This window comes from Saccostrea echinata, unplaced genomic scaffold, assembly GCF_033153115.1.
Source record: "Saccostrea echinata isolate AGI-Se365-2 ecotype Australia unplaced genomic scaffold, CSIRO_AGI_Sech_v1 ptg000045l, whole genome shotgun sequence".
Classification (NCBI taxonomy): domain Eukaryota; kingdom Metazoa; phylum Mollusca; class Bivalvia; order Ostreida; family Ostreidae; genus Saccostrea; species Saccostrea echinata.
Genome location: NW_026889794.1, coordinates 4,231,202 through 4,249,289, shown reverse-complemented (window position 1 = coordinate 4,249,289; position 18,088 = coordinate 4,231,202). Strand labels below are relative to the sequence as shown.

General features: G+C 31.7%; 1 protein-coding gene and 1 long non-coding RNA gene across 2 annotated transcripts; both read left to right on the top strand.

Moving 5' to 3' along the window:
- The first annotated feature begins 217 nt into the window (after positions 1-217).
- LOC133201800 (prostaglandin E2 receptor EP4 subtype-like) lies at positions 218-8,515 on the top strand. The gene is made up of 2 exons (XM_061337607.1): positions 218-1,442; positions 7,494-8,515. Exons 1-2 carry the CDS (start codon positions 588-590, stop codon positions 7,776-7,778), a joined length of 1,140 nt encoding a protein of 379 aa, XP_061193591.1. The 5' UTR covers positions 218-587; the 3' UTR covers positions 7,779-8,515.
- Positions 8,516-8,624: 109 nt separating this feature from the next.
- On the top strand, positions 8,625-11,305 carry LOC133201807 (uncharacterized). The gene is made up of 3 exons (XR_009723145.1): positions 8,625-8,718; positions 10,567-10,677; positions 11,194-11,305. It is a non-coding gene; the product is annotated as an uncharacterized LOC133201807 (long non-coding RNA).
- The last annotated feature ends 6,783 nt before the right edge of the window (positions 11,306-18,088 follow it).

The following is an 18,088-nucleotide window of genomic DNA, read 5'->3' as shown; positions in this document are numbered from 1 at the left end:
TATTTCTATGCTTCCAGGATACAAACTTGCTGAAGCTGTGTCATGTTTGCTACATTTATCACGTTTGTTTAAACAGCTAATTACTTAAATTAATTATTGTATCCTTCTTCGTAGGGCATGTCATTCTATGGGAATTCCGGCGACAAGGTGAACTGAGTGAAGAGAAAGACACACTCACGTGTGCCGGATTTGTTAGAGGTTGACACTGGATTAGTCATGTGTCCATTTTATAAAATGTATCTTTAAAAGAGGGTTCACTGCTTTTTCCCGCACTGTTAACCTAAACCGCGTCAAACTTCCCTTTAGGTCGCACCGAAAAATTCTTCTTCCTCCTTGTAAATATTGATTTAAACCCACGTTAGCTGAAGGCGACAAGCGGTATTTCATTAAATTCAGCCGGCGTAGTTTGTAGTACACCGTTCAAGTGTTTTGGTGTAGAAAATTGGGCTGTCAAAGGAAAGTTTGTGTCAAGGAAAAGTGTCAATCTTTATTTTATCGACATGCTTTTCATGGTAATTTGATATGTTTTTCCAACTTTATAATTTTTTACCTGGAGCACCATGTGTACCTGACCACCATGTGACGACATGACTACATTGAACGTTATTATACACAGCATGGTGGAATTCGTCAAAAGAGCTGTAGCCACTGCAAACGATAGTAAAACAATGGAATTTCTTACCAACACCACTGACAATATCACTGAAGTGGATCCTGAGAATAAAAGTAAAGGATATGTTGGAATGATTGTACTTATGTTTATTTTAGCCTTATTGTTCAACATTTCTGCTCTTATCATGATCATCAAGTCCTCAAAGTCCCATAAATGGAGTGCTTTTTACAGACTAATGGTGTCACTGAACATCACTGACTTATTCGGTAGTATTACAAGTTTTCCAGTACTTCTGGCTACGTACGCCAACAATGTGGAATTTCAGGGTGGTCAACAAGTCTGTGACTATAACGGGTACATGATTAGCTTTGTTTTCTTGGCATCAGCCTCGATTATCGGGACCATGTCGACAGAGAGATTCATTGGAGTTTGGTTCCCGTTCTTCTACAATAACAGTGAAGCTAAAGAGAAGCGAACGAACATTATATTGGGGACTATATGGGTCACTGTGGCATTTATCTCACTTCTTCCCATCATTGGGTTCGGTGAATACGTTCTACAATATCCGGGAACTTGGTGCTTCTACAATTTCAGAGCCAAGAATCTCGGAGACAAAGTTTATGCGTACCTGTACTCTGTGATATGGATTATAATTATTCTTTGTACTATTATATTCAATGTGCTAGTCATAGTCAAATTAACCTTGCGTAGAATAAACGCAACTGATAGGAAGAAACAGAGTGGTAAAGCCAATAGAAACGAGATTTACTCCATCATTCTCCTGGTTGTCATTGTCATAGTAACGGCCACGTGCGGAATCCCTCTGGCAGTAAGTGTCTTTTCAGAAACATTCTTTATGTAATGAGTTTGAAATAGCTATTTTGGTAAATTCCTTGAGAAAAGGGCATTGTCATTGAAAACATAATGTGCATAAATTTGTTTACTAATCATTTTTACAGCTGTGCTTCAAGACTGGGAGGAATCAATTATAATTTACTACGGTTGTTTTCCATTTACCGTATCGTAAAGTCAAGGTTTTCTTTTGCCAAGGGTATTCTCTGTCACAAATGTAAATAATTCAAATCCGTGGCATTGACAAAGAAAAAATAGAGACAAACCATTCAGTACAGGTAACATTAGCTGGTCCATTACAGTTCCTAATATTTAGGTCAGGTTCTTTCAAGTTTTGGTTACAAGCACGTATTAAAGTAGATCACAATTTTTCTACATTTAAAAATATTAGATCGAGGAAATATTTCATCAGAACATGTTATAGAATTATAAAAAACATTTCATCTATGATCAAAACAAATAATGCTATAAGTTTAAAAATGTTTCCCTCATTTTTACCAGGATGTTGAATTAAAGCAGTTATAAAAGATGTATAAGGAAGTTTTTATCTTAAAATCCCTGGAGGTAAAATACTTTTTGAAATTGGAAATGGATATAATTATTAAATCAATAAAATTCTGATTCTTAGAGATAGCTTAATTTGATCCTTTAGTATATCAAGTTTGACCGGTAAATCATGCTTAAACATTAGCATTTTGGCAAAGATTTTTTTTATAAAAGTCGCAGAGTCAAACATACATAGTGCATGTATAAATTCAATCGGTGCATTTTGAAAACTTGCCTGCAAATCTGAGTTCTGTCATGGTGCAATACAGACTGTAGACGTAACACGTATGTTTAATATTTACATTCTTTATATCATACTTATGTCTAAAATCATTTTCCAATGAGTTTAATTAAACAATAAATGGAATTGACAGCGCGTTTTAGACTAAACATAGGGGCCTTATAAGTAACACAAGGTTGAGATATTGAGATATAGTTAATCGAATCATAAAACCTTAAATGTAAAGATATCGTCTAAGGCCTCTGGGGCTTAGAGATGTTTAGATATAATTACACAAAAATGTCTCTCTTGTAGTTAATACATTTCATCATTGTAAATGACAAACAGATGAATAGTGAAAATGATTCATACGTAAATAAGGTTCTCATTAACTTAAAATGCTCCTGTTTTTAAGGTGTTAAAATGTTTAGGGGACAATTGTTTTTCTAAATGAATCATAATTAACAAAAATTAAGAATACGTCATTGTCCTTTACGATGAAATTAACAATTGCAAGGACAAAATATTCGGATTTTGTCGAAATAAGTAAAAGGTATTTTGTCATTATTTTCCGATAAAGAATTGCTTGTGGTTGCTTGAATAGACGGCTTATTTTCGAAAACTCACGAGTTAAACAGATATTTCTATTTGCAAGATAGAGTATTTATTATATTCATTTAAACTTTTTGACTTTGCACCTTGAAATGCCGTCTACAATTAATCAAATGAACATTTTGAATTGTTCTCGACATATGAAGGAAATAACTTCAAACACCTCTCTTCATCAGAATTTTGTAAAATTAATTCAATTAGTGACGATCATGTAACTTGTGTTTGTTTACCTAATCATTTGGTCTGTTTGTTGCTTTATGTCATATTTCATCCAAGGATAACGGTAAAATATCACAAAAATAAGATTTGAAATAAATAATGAAGCATAACTGGGGTATTTCATGGCGGGCTTAGAATGTTGTGAAATATTTTGCATCAAAGAGCAATGCTAGTTATGTTGTCAGTTCTAAGCAGAAAAGCGATTAGTTGTGATACACACAGATGAACATTCAAATCAAGAAACATCATGCTTAAAAACGAAGACTTCAGTTCATTTTCTATATTCATATTTCAGAAAAAGACAATTTTATAGTTATGTACAACAATATAAAAATGAATCGTTATATCACATAGATGTATTTTGAAATATTAATTCGTTAATGAAACATGAAGATAACGAACAGTAATCAAGCTCAAAAGTTCATTAAAACAATACAAATCAGGAGCAGAGCAAACACCGACCTCTAAAAAATAGAGATGGGATCAGGTGTGCAAAGGAGGAGTAAGCATCCCCTGTCGAATGGTCACATCCGCCGTGTACTCCTTGGCATGATCGGGGAAACGGAAAAAAATCCGTAGACAATTCAGTATGAAAGTAATGGCCTAAAAATAAGTATGAAAACGCCAGTCAACATTTAACTTATTGTATTTGCTGACGTCATTGCATCGACCATAGAATTGGCAAAATGTTGACTTTAAATGAGACTGTCGATATACTTGTTCGTCAACTTATTTTTCAATAGCTTGCCGAGTTTTAGAATTGTTTTTACGTAGAGGATGCTCTTAGTATCGAATCAACTGGGAGACATAAACTCATGCAGGTGATAATAGTATAATGCTTCATAAGCTGACGATAGAAAAGTTTAAATCATCACGTTTATCATAAAGTTTTGTTGCTAAGTTACTATTTACATCTTTTCCTGATTTAGATCAGTAATACGAAGGGTTTTCATTAGATTAAGCATAAAATGAAATAAACCAATTAAATTCACCAAAATTCGTGTACCTTTATCTAACTCAAAGTTCCAGTTTTTGTATAATGTGATAGATACTCTAGATACTTCGGTAACTCTTCTCAATCTAAGTTTTTACAAACATTGCGCATCTTTAAGTCGGATATAAAGGAAAGCATTAATAAATTCCACTACCCTTATTAAGGATATTCTTTGTTTATTGCAAATATTTAACAGCAACATACACCGGGATTTCATAATTTCACCTTTTTTTTATCATAAACTTGCGATCAGGGGAAAAAACTTTTCTCGTAAAAGTGATCAAAGTGATCAGATAGAATGCTGGTAACACGCCTATTTTGAAGACTGGAATATGATTCTAAAAATCACAGTGAGCCCCTGTTCGCATAAACAACATGAGGTTGCATAAACTGCAAAAATAAGACATACGTTGTCTATCTCTCTTCTTTTTTTAATTTTGTCTGTATAGTCTATATATATATATATATATATATATATATATATATATATATATATATATATATATATATATATATATATATATATATATATATATATATATATATATATATATATATTATATGAACAAATTGCTGAGATTCAATGCCACTAAAACAAAACATGTACTGTAACGACTGAGGAAATGCACTTTAATCCAGTAACCACAAGTTCATCAGTACATTTTAACTTCGCAAAAACATTATTAATACAAGACATAAATCAAAAAGGTTTACAAGTAGATGCAACTTTCTTCGACCTTCAGAAGATATGATAGACTTTCAAGTCTGCAGCTGGGCCATGATTTCCATTTGGGCTTAATTTCTATACATATGCTGTTCATACATTGTAATAGTCGTGGTTTAGGTTTAAATTTTCTTTAACACAATATATCAATTGTTCATAGTTTTATTCTAATTAATTCTGACCTCAAGAAGCCAAAGCCACTTAACATATTATACAGTTTTCTCCTAAATTAAATAAATTACGTTGTGCTAAAATACTAGTATGCAACGAGAGAGAAGAAAAGCATCTTTTGTAATAAAATATATATCGAGTGCAGACTTTTGCAGATGATGATTCAAATTCAGATGATGATCCAAATTCACACCAGTTCACAGGGGTTTTAATATGACATCTTCAGGCATTTGTCAAAAAATATTCTTAAGGCGTTTCTAGTACAAATCTTCAGTACTTGATTTATATATTTCTTATTTGCATAGTCAAAAACATGAAATAATTTGTCATCCTTATTATCATGAAAATCAAATTTTTTTTTCCGAAACAAAACCTTGAAGATGTTGTGTTTGTATACTGTCTTGATGATGCAATGTTGTATTTAGATTTCGAAGTTTCTTTGTTAAGGTTATTGCCATAAACTAATAAACAATTAATGTCACAATAAATGTCAACCTGATAAAACAAGGATTTCTTATTGTGTAGGAATTAATTATCTATGGAAGCGTATTAGTTCCATTTTGAAACTTTTTTTTTTCATTTTTTTATTTTTCATTTTCGACACTTTGATCTGTAAAATTTAAACTTTAATCTGTAGAGTTTACACTTTAATCTGCAAATTTTACTCTTAAATATGTAAAATTAACACACTTTTATGGTCATTTTTGTGTTGCCCGCAGGGCAGAGCGACACCTTAGGATCACCTTACACGGCAGCTGTTTTTAAAGCATATCTATATATGATATATGAGGTAGATGAGTTGACTGTTTGAATCAATGCAGATTTAAGTGTACATTTTACAGATTTGAGTGTAAAATTTTCATGATAAAGCGTAAAACTTACAAATTAACGTGTAAAACGTACAAATCAAGTGTAAAATGTACAACTCAAAGTGTACATTTTACAGATTAAAATTTATATTTTACAGATTGAAGTGTACAGTTTACAAATAAAGCGTAAATTTTACAGATTTAAGTGTGAATTTTACTGTGCAATAAAAAAAAATTACAGACTTACGTGAAAAAAATACAGATTAAAGTATCAAATTTACACTAATACGCTTCCGTAATGATCAGTTCAGTGCTTAAAATTGAAAACAACTCATCTTCTTTTATCATCTCAAAGATATTGATGTTAAGACATAAATAATTTGAATATAAACACTTGTAGCCTATTTAATGGAGGTATTTGCAATTATTCATGGAATCTGTGATTCCTAAACATGCTCATGTAATACATAATGTGTGTCTTTTTGATGATAAATTAATTATATGTTTAACTTAAATCATATAATTAAATTATTCAATGTTAATAAAATATCAATTTCCATGTAAATGTTTAAAAAGACCGATTTTATTACCGTCACCCTTTATTCGTGTTGTTATATGTGGTTACACAATGTAGTCCTACACAAAACATTACTCTAAATAGATAATATTTATTATATTTAATATATTAAGAGACAAGTCTTGTCTACATTAAGTATTGTCCTCCTTGAGTTGACTTTCTCATGAAATAATCATCTCTAACATTCATCACGTAATAAGGAAATTTATTTAAAATTCTCAGTCCACTGTAAAAAACAAAAAATCATAATTATATATATATACACGAAAATGTTAGGAGACAATACATCAACTTTTGTGCAGCATGGTCACAAATCATGCATTCCAAATAGCCCTGCCCTTGGTGATATTCTCTATAATACAGTGGTTTCATTGTTAAAAGCTTCCTATTTAACAATTCAAATCTTACTGAAAACCATTGCAGCCTCGATACAGGTATTTTATATTCGTCATATGATATTATTTATGCTAAAAAAGGACAATAGATTCGAGAAAGTAATAAATATTTAATTTATTTAAAATTTCCTTTCGGTAAGAGTAGTGCAGAGTCGTGAACCTGTCGTCCACGTGATGTTTTCTGTCGCTTACAAGATTCATAGTTAACAAATTGACTTTTTACACTTAACTAAAACAAAATTTATGTGATTTGTTTCATTATACTTCGGCTTGAAAAGCGGGAAGGGGGTGTATAGTGATGAAGGTGTTAGTCTGTCTGTCGCTTTGGGGTACCCATCTCTTATCTGCAACTCCTCCTATACCACTATGTAGAATTTAATGATACTTTCACAGAATATGTATTTTATAGTGCCATTGTGCACCTCTTATTTTACTTACTTGTAGATGCCACTCTACAAGTTGTAGGAACGCGTGTCACTAAAACTATGGCGTAATACTCGAAGAAAAAATGAATTCCCCTCTAGACCTACCCGTAAACGTACACGTTTGAAATCTCAACCTCTCTATTATCTTGGATTTTATTTAAACCTGTGCAGTTAAAACGGGTACTTTTTATGAAGTTAGATCGATCAATTAGCTGGTGGCATTCACTGATTTAAAGTTTCTATTGAATTGGGTTTATATAATACCAATAAACACAATTTATTTAGCGTCATAAAACTTAAGTGACATATTATTACACTCTAATATTTTATTTCCAGATTCGAGCCATTGTAAATGAGAGTGGATCGATGAAGGATAATAATGCCGACCTCCATGCCAGCAGGATGGCCTCTTTTAATATGATTCTAGACCCACTTGTCTACATTTTCTTCCGAAGGGAAAATCTTGAATGTTTGTTCCGATTTATAAGGAAAAAGCGCGGGAAATCCGAAAAATCGTCCGATGAGTGCAGTAGTACCAGTGCTAAAACTGATAACACAACAAGATCTGCGACCAACCTAGAAAATATTGAATCTCAGTCGGGCGACATGAATAAATATTGAATACTTAAGCCAAGGGCTTTTTCTGGCAAATGACTGTGTTTTCTTGAGCTATATGAAAAGAAATCCAGCATTGAGTATCCTTTGCTCAGAATAACGACAAAGGAGCAGTTGTGCATGTTCATGAATCACGTGTAGTTACGTCAATAAACAGCTGTGAATGTAAGCTTAGAAGATGTAAAAGTACCCAAATCTTCAACAAATCATTTCTAACGACGTAAAAATGAAGCAGACAACTTAACAAAAAAACATGTTCCCTTAAGCTGAAGGGGTGTGAAAATACTTGTAAATGCACGTTCAACGACGTTTTTAATAGACATACTACGTGTACTACTAGTACTTGTCTTAATGTTTTTGAGAATACTATACTACCTTAATATTTTACCACACAAAGGTGATGTACTCTATAGCTTAAACATTCGTCTACCATGTAGTTATTTCCGTTATCATTCAATCACAAAACTATTGTTATATACGTTATTTTAGAAAAGACAGAGAAGGAAAAAGATAGGGCGTGTAGATGAATTAACTAAAGCAGAAAATTGAGACGACGAACAAAAATATTTACTGTAGATGGAGATTAAAAGCTTGAAGTAGGTACACTCCATTAACAAGCAATGAATTCAAGGAAGTAATTCACTGTAAGAAAAACTTGAAGATATTACATAATTATCTAATGAGCTTAATACTTGTGTGTGGAAACAACAACAATATATACAAAATAAAGCTATGTATAAGTGCTGTTGTTTTGTTTATTATTTTGTTTTAGATAGATTTCAGGTATATATATGACATTATTATCAGCATGCACCTGTTGACATGATTCGCAGTGTATATATATGTCCAATTCCAAATTACCTTTATCTCCCGTACAAGATCTTAAATATTTCTATATAGATCTCCAATATGAAAAGCCTGGTATTTATTCTATGTTTAGGATCCGGTAAGAGCATTTTACGGATATTTTTATACCGAATTTGTATTCCTCTTCAGAAAAAAACTATAGAATAGCTTAATTTCATAATTCACAATGGAAATCGCCATAGGTTGGTGTAAGTGGAAAGTATCTACATACTAGTGCTAGTAATATGATAGAAGTATAAGATATTTATATATGTGGAAGTTTTTGGTAATATAAATCGATCTGGAATATAGTTTAGAAGGTTGTATTGTACATAAATAATTGCACAATACCTTAATGAGACAGAAATATTTTTCTCAAAACAAGATTCAAACAGTTTTCATTTTATGTTCTTCCACGGATGACTTTACGAAAGCACTGTTCACTTTGTTATGTAAGGTTTAATTCTTATTGATTTGATTTTTACATTGCTTTAGCAAACAAAAAAAAAAAAAAAAAAAAAAAAAAAAAAAAAAAAACATTTTAGCGTAATAAAGTTATCAAAGAATTTATTTCAGACAGAAAAAAACATTCCAAATTTCTGATTAAAGGTATCCTTATTACCTCTAGAAAAGGATAAAATAGTTCGTTCTATAGCTATAGTTGCCGTGTCTCTCTTATCAATTTGGTCAAGTATATACATGTAAGATAACAATTGTACATACGTCCATTGTAGGATTAAATCGTAAGGCATCTTGCTCAGAGTAACGAAACAGGATTTGGGACTTTTCAAGTCAATATAAAGCAGTAATTTTGTGATTGATTTAAAAAGGATGTTCAATATTTATCAATCAATAAATCAGCATTATGGAACTAGCTTCATATAAATTCTTACTTAAACGCATCAATTCATCATTATTTTCACATAGCCTCTTAGAATATTAATCATAAAGGATTTATCTCTTTTTTAAGACGCCAAGAGGACATGATTCTTTTCAAAAATCATTTCTTCTCGTCGGTTGCTTTTGTATTTTTGGCATTTTAAAGCAATTGTAGGAATTATTTACGACAGCATGCAGATATAATCACCCTCGTTGAAATCCGACCTCGCCTGAAATATACCACCAGGAATATAATTAAGTGGGTATATTGATAGCAATGCATGTTATTTGAAAGTGTCGTTAAACAAGGTACATAATTGTAAAAATGAAATTCATCACACTCCTGAGTGGTTCGTACTGCCTCAAATTGGAACACAATGGATCATCGAAAAGTGGACAAGAGAGGTTTTCAATGACTTCCGATGTATGGAACCGGAATTTCAAATCAATTTTATTATAATTATTAATAATTATAAATCAATGCTTCATGTCTTGTTTGGCTTATAGTGTTTGAAGGTCGTATGTTAACATTCCTGAAGTAAGATATCGAGAGCATTTTCTTTCTTTCTGTATTACGAAGGCTACTTCAAAATTTTGGGAAATTATATGTTATTCTTATCACTTACTCAGTAAAGACAAGGCTATATCATGTTCTTTTTAGCCTGGATAATAAATGACATATCTTTCGAGGTGTTTTATGCTAGTATCTTCTTTTATATTATAAAGTAAAAGGTTTCTTACAAATCTAATTTCATCTATATGTGATATTGTCTGATTTTTGTGGTGTTCACATAACTACAGAGTGTATAAAAGTCAATTATTTTATTTTCAAAAAGGTTTATTTAATTACATATATGAATATAAATCTTCTTTCATTCTTAGATATAACTTTTTTTTAAGAAGAGAGAGAACTCACAATTATTGCAACAAAGATACTGAAGGATCATTGAAAATAAATAATTGTAAAATGAACATACCAGGAGAGGATTACATAACTGGTCAGACATTGTTCATATAATTAAATAATGTGTAATACATGACACATAACAACCAACTCATTTACATTTAGTCTGTTACGTATCAAGCCAAATACATTGTGATGAAGACCATCCTTGCCCAAATTTTTGTCCAGATCATTACCATGAGCAGTGTGTCCGGAAGGTCTGCACGTGTCTAAATCGTAAGTTTTCAGAGCCTACGTATAAACATCACATGCTTAAGTATGCTAGGCTGAAGAACTACTTCCTGTCTTAAGAGGTTGCATTCAAATCAAATAAGATCACTTTTGGTATTTTAATTGAGTTCTGAAGTGGAAGGGGACATTTTGTTAAGTATTCTACTAGGAATGTAGAAATTTGTTTAAGGATTGACAAACAACTCCTGAAGGAGAGATTCTATAAATATCTTCTTTTTTAGCAGAGATAAGGAAGTATAATTTGAGCCAACCAGATATTAAAATAAACATTAAGCAGTGACATGCATTTTACCTATAAATAAATGAAATAAATAATGCATTATATTAAACAAAAATAAATGATTAAAACCAAAATCGAAAGATTCAATCGGTCAAACAAATTAATTGCTTCCAACGAGTTTGGACTAATAAGACTCCTAAATAATTGTAAAAATAACCACTACCACATGCTTTACTAACAGCTGTCACTTGTCTAAAACATCAGTATATCATGATTTTCAGATTCATGCACAACAGCAGAACAATGTCCAACTGGCAACATGATTGGTTGTCCTCCTGGAATGGCGACTTGTAAAGACGGCCACTGCTACTGTAACAGACACTAATCTGAATTTTAAAAAAACACAATGCCACCAATTATTTGTGTGAGAATTTTATGCAGTTATGATGTTTTGAGTGCCTTGGTACCTGTTTTTCTTCTACAAAAACTTGTCTGTATTATTATTTGTTGCTTCTTGAATTCTTTATATTAATCTTAATGAACGGTATTTTTTTTATAGATCACAAAACTATGTTATCTTAAGTATCATGAATTGTGTTATACTTAGAGACTTCACTGATCATCATATGATCATTACAAGTAAATCATCAACTATAATTTTCAAACCAGTCATGCGGAAGAGGATTTAAAAAACAATATCCATGCGTAATTTCCCCCAAATAAATCGTCCAAAATTGTATAATCTACTGGCAATTTGTACTTATTTCGTCTTACAATCACATTTGAAAACGCTAGATTCATGCACATTCAGTCTATAAGAAGGACATAAAATTAAAAAAAAAAAAGAAACAAAAATAAATACCCCTTTTAAAACTTTATAACATCACTGAAATAAAATTATTTTTAGATAATTTTGTCATTGCGGTAAATCTACTGATTTATTGATACCAAGGGGAAAAGCTAGAGCTTAAAATAGATAAATATATTTGAAAATGAACGTGTAGTTTTCACAAACAGTAGGGGTTGGGGGAGGGAATGAAATACACCTATTGAGAAACATCAGAAACTAATATAAGAAATCTCGAACTATTTCTGCATATTTTTTTCAAAAGCATATATTTAAAAAGATGGCAGATTTGGCATTATTTTGTTTAGGGAAATGCTTATTGCTTGACACTCTTAAGTCACTGAATGGAAGAAATCAATTGGAAAAATATCACTGAAAATTTTCATTCCGTTAAAACTTATAAAATAGATTGTCAATGCAAGAAGAAAAAAATGTTGCTGTCAAAAGGAAAATCAAGCTAAATATGAGTTGGGAGTCATGATCATTTTCTTAATCAATCAGTAACTTAAGATCGGTGCAAAAATATATTTACAAATGATAAGTAAAGCGTTAGTTAGTGGGTTAATGAAAATATCGAAAACTAAATCTAAAGTACATTTATTAAATCATATGTAGATTTATGCTATTTATAACATTGGAATACGTCAAATTTCAATGCTTTTGTGAGACATAATTCCAATATACTCAGAAGGTAGGTAACAACATTCTAATTGAATTCATTCCTTGTTGAATGATTTTAAATATGACGTGAAACGATCATTTGTCCTACAGATTCAATACTTTTTTAATATGTATAATCATAACAGAAAAAAAACACAATGGTCAAAATAATGAAAGTTATTGGAACTAAGAATATCATATTTAAATCTTTTTTTTTATTTTTTTACATACACTGATCACTTTAAATATAGAAATACATCAACGTCATGGTCACCGAAATATGTTTGTGTCTAAAATTACAAATTAATATTTTGGTGATACAGGTTAGATAATACAATAACGACAACTCTGCTAATTTGGACTGAATCACATATCAATTATAATTGATCATAGTAGACTTCTAATTCTCCACAGCATAAACTTTTTTGGGAGGGGAGAGGGAGGGTGTATTTCAAAAACAAGTTCTAATAATTAAGAACACGCAAAAAATTGAGATCATTCGGATCCATGTCAATTTGTTAAACAAGTTATGACATTCATATCAATTGTACTGATCTTAAACATTATGATCTGATATCAAATTCGTATCCTGTCATGTTTTAAAAAAGATTCCAGACAAACTGAATAGAAATTGCATTTCAATAATGGTTCCTTTTCCTTATTCATTCATATGTTCCTAGGGCATGAATGTCCCGCTAACGGTGTTTTAATTTGGAACATGAAAAGAAATGTACTTTAAGCTTGTGTTACTTCTGTCTGAGCTATTAGAAAATATGATAAAGAAAGGAATAATTATCTTGAGTACAGTTCTTGCCTTTCAGAAAATTAGATTAAGTTATTTTATTCTCTTCCTCTTTCGTCTGTATTCTGAAATGGGAAACAATTGGTTAAGATTTTTTCTAGGATTGTGAAAAAAATAGTATACTTACTGTCAAATCAACTCCTTTAGGAGTGAATAGAATATGAAATATCTATTTATTTCTTATCTTCTAGTCGTGATGCACTTTAATTTGATAAAAGACAAGAAGTAAAGTTATAATGGAGCGAACACATTCATTATTCCTATTCAGAAACCTAAGGAATCAAGGATGATTGAAAAATACGCAAATTATAACCCAAAATGGATAGATTCTAGAAGTAAAATAAAGATCCTTTATTGAATTTGAATAACCATAATAATAACCACTACAACATGCTTTACTAATTTCTGTCATGAGTCTAAAACATCATTGTTGATATTCAGATGTGTGCAAAACAGAGGCACGATGCTACCCTGGCAACATGAGGTATCCCCCTTGGAATGGCTGTATCACACTAATTTCAATAAAGAATTTTCCGCCACCTTGAGAAATGTGTGAGATAACTAAATATTTTGAAGTATTTTTGTTTTAAGTGACTTGGTACTTTATTTATCTTCAGTGCTTGTCCGTTGTAAGTTGGTAATATGTGGCTGAGTTCTTAATTTTCTCATTGAACGGTATTGTTTGATAAATACTCCAAAACTTGACTGATTGTTATATGATCATTACATTATTAAACATAATCATTGAATAAAGCGTCGAAGCTAAAAACAGTATAATTCCTCAAAATAATTTTCAATAATGAATTTCATAAGCTAAACTAGACTTGTCATCTTGCCACGCCATAAGAGCTATACGCAGCTAAAAGGCTATAGATAGATATAATTTACCATGTTGATTTCCCAGGAAAACATAGATAATCGGAACATTTATTAGAAATGACACGATGACAATGGAAGTTCTATTTACAGTGTGTGGAATTTGTTTTTAAAATGTCAAGATATGTATTTAATGCGATATTTTAATTATGCTTAAGATGAATACTATTAATCTCTATGTCATAAGTTGCTGGAAAAAAATGACATAGATCCGTGTGGAAGACAGGTTAAATATATTCATACCTTTTTGGAAAATGAACGTCCAGTTTCCGCAATTAGTAGACCATATCATCAATGACATACATGTACTAAGATACCTATTGTAAAAAATCGTAAACACGGACTTGAGTTTTAGAATATATATGATAAATTTAATTTTCGAAACATACTACAATCATGTTATCTTTCGTAAGCTTTTAATATCTAAACAGTTTGAGTGAAAAATCGGTAAACCGTGTTTTATTTCTTCTTTAACGGTCAACCATTTTTATTTTTGAATAACTCTGTATATCTATGTCCCTTTTACACTATATAAAAAAATAAGAAAATTTTATATATAAAGAATAGAAAATAGTTGATATTTCTTTTAAAAATAGGAAATGTAGAGGGGATTGGAATTAATGTTATCTATTTTAATTGAATTATTTTTCAGAATTTGATTCGCTGTTTGTTTGTTTGTTTGTTTGTTTAAAGCCCCTTTGAGAATTTTTCACTCAAATTGAGACGCCACCACTTGCTGCAAATTTAGACCTGTACTCGGCACTTACGGCCTTTGAGCAGTGAGGGATCTTTTTCGTGTCAGCACCTACTGGAACAGGGGACCTCCGTTTTTACGGTCTTATCCGAAGGACCGTTCTTCACAGAGTGGATTCGAACCCGCGACGTAACACAGTTTCCTAGTGCTATATGAGAACCTTTCACGCAAAAAATACATATTTTCATCCTATGTCTAGATGTATATTTAAGTATCACATGATTGCCAACAGTAATTTGTCATCCTTAATGTGGACAAAAAAAGATCTGACTTGACCTTGCTTCTGAAACGAGACGACGATTAAATTTAATTTAGTTGGTACTATCACTTAGGAACGATAAAAGATACCACAGAGTCTGACACGTCTGTTTCATATTTGGATATTTTACTTGAAAAAGACGTTGATGGTAATCTAACAACCAAGCTTTATGATAAACGTGATGACTTTAACTTTTCAATCGTCAACTTCCCTTACTTATGTAGCAATATACCTTCATCACCTGCATACGGGGTTTATATCTCTCAGTTGATTCGATACACAAGAGCATACTCCATGTACAATTTCTAAAACGAGGTGAATAATTGACAAACAAGTTGATGAAACAAGAATATCAGCAGTCTCGTTTAAAGTCATCATTTCGTAAGCTCTTTTGTCGATACAATGATCTTGTCAGCAAATACAATTTATCATTAAGTCAAATGCTGACTGACGTTTTTCATACTAATTGTTAGGCCATTATTTACATATTTAATTGTCGACGGATTTTCCCGTTATTTCCCAGTCATGACAAAGAGCACACGGCGGCTGTGACCTGTCGGCAGGGGATGCTCACTCCTCCATGGCACCTGATCCCACCTCTGATGTTTTGGAGGTCCGTGTTTGCTCTGCTCCTATTTTATATTGTTTAATGGACTTTTGAGCTTGAATACTGTTCGTTATCTCCATATATTTTATGCACGAATCTGTAAAAATTTCATTAATTTTGAAATACGAAAATATGAGATGAATCCATCTTTAAATGTATAATATCAAGAAAATCCCGGATGATTGATTGATTGATTGATTGATTGATTGTGTGTTGTTTTACGTCCCGTTTGAGAATTTTTTTTACTCATATTGGGACGTCACCATATTCCGGTGAAGGGCTTCAAATTTAGACCTTTACACGGCACTCAGGGCCATTGAGCAGTGAGGGTTCTTTATCGTGCAAGGCCTTCCGTGATACAGGGCCTCGGTTTTTAAGGACTCATCCGAAAGACCAGCAACGTTCACTCCAAAGTGCCGAGCGCTTGGCGAAGGAAAAGTTGCTACCTATTTTTTATCGACTTCGGTCAGTCGCGGGCGTGATTCGAACACACGACCTTCCGATCACGAATACCAGTATTAATATGTACAATGAAATTCCTAAAATAAAGGATGTTTTCTTTTTTAAAATCAGTACAAAAATAAGAGAAATTAAAAAAACTGAACAAAATCTGACAAAATACAAAATATATCGTTATTGTAAGGAACGTATCAAGTGTTCTAAAAAGAAAATTAGGTAAATATATTTTTGTAACACGTCCATTTGTTTTTGGAATACGTCCAATTCCAATGTATTTTTGCGAAACAATTCTAATACACTAAGGTACGTGCTGTTTGGAATTCTATTGGAAATTTCTGATCGAATCGATTCCTTGAGTGAATGATTTCAAATAAGATGTGAAGAGAGCACTACATCTACTGATTCAAAACTTCTAAACTACTTCTAAACACTTTGCTTTTTAAAATTAGAACAGATCTAGAAAAGCAATGGCCAACGTATTAAAACAAAATAATTAGCTCTTAAGCAATAACTAATCATTTCATACAAATACACAAAAATAAAATATGGTTGTACATCAAATTACAAAATAATACATTGAAGGTCTTGAAAATGTTTAGATAGAAGAAGAAAGATAACTATGGTAGTTCAATCTGAATTTTGCCGGCATTATCGCTTACAATTAGCAAATAATCCCACAAAGTTGAAGAAAAGGTTATCCAAATACTGGAGTTTTATTCGAACTTCAATTTTCAAAATATTCGTCATTCACTCATGGAATACATGTGATTATATATGTTTTATGCTGTTTTAAAGAATCTCTTATTGAATATATCGTTCAGATCTTAAATACATAAGGCTGATTATCACACATGGGTCTTTGATCAATGCTATGTGATTCTGAACACATTCGAGAAAGTGTTGAAGAAAATCAATGGGCAGTATTTGGAAACATCCTGTCCTCTTTAATTTTATTTCCTGATCATTTCTCTCTAAATGTTCTTTGTTGAACACTTTGCAATGAACAGTACATTTCAATATCATCGCATAAAAAAAATTATCACCTTTTGTTATTTACTTGGGCTAAAATTGTAAAACAGATTTTTTTTTCAACTTTTATGTATGCAAAAAGATTTGTTTACCATTGTATTGGCTGTTTAATATCTGTTAATATATAAAGACGAGAATCTTGTATCTTGAGTATTTTGAGTGAGATTCTGCAGAGTAACTCTAAAAATATTGGCGTATATTTACCAAATTTTGTAACTAAGGAGTAGGAGTAAGACTTGGCTTAAGCTGAAAAGCAAAGTATCCTGTGCTTGAACTCAAGACGGTCTTTCATTCATTCTTTGTTGTAAGGTGCTGGATACCTCCATTGTTGGTAAGATGGTAATGACACAATTTTATGACAGATAAGACCTGCTTTTCCATGCTAAAGTACTTTTTAAAGTGCACTTTAAAATTTCTGACAGTTGTGTCACTGATGATGATACTGTCTCTGACTTACAGTTGCAAATTTGAGCATTTGTTGTTTGATGTTCTACGTGAATTTGAATATCTCAGTTTCAGAAATTACCTTACATCCATGATCCAGGTGTATATGTCCAGAGGCAGCCTCTAAGCCTTTTGAAATAACTTATCCAGCTTTCTAGAGGTTTAAAATCATGTACACTTGCATGTCATCGGCCAAACAATGAAGAACCTTGTCGATGTCAGATTTCTCCGACCTTACAAGGAAGAAATACATACCTTTTGTCCAAGGATGGAACTTTGTAGGACACTGAACATAAAACCGCATGTATCTGTCATCACCTAGTCAATGATAATTTGCTGATATCTACTGGTAAGGTACGAAAGCTCAGAAGGTTCATTCGAGATTCGAGATTTTAAGTACAAAAATCGAAATACGAGATTCGAAATTCGAATTTCGAGA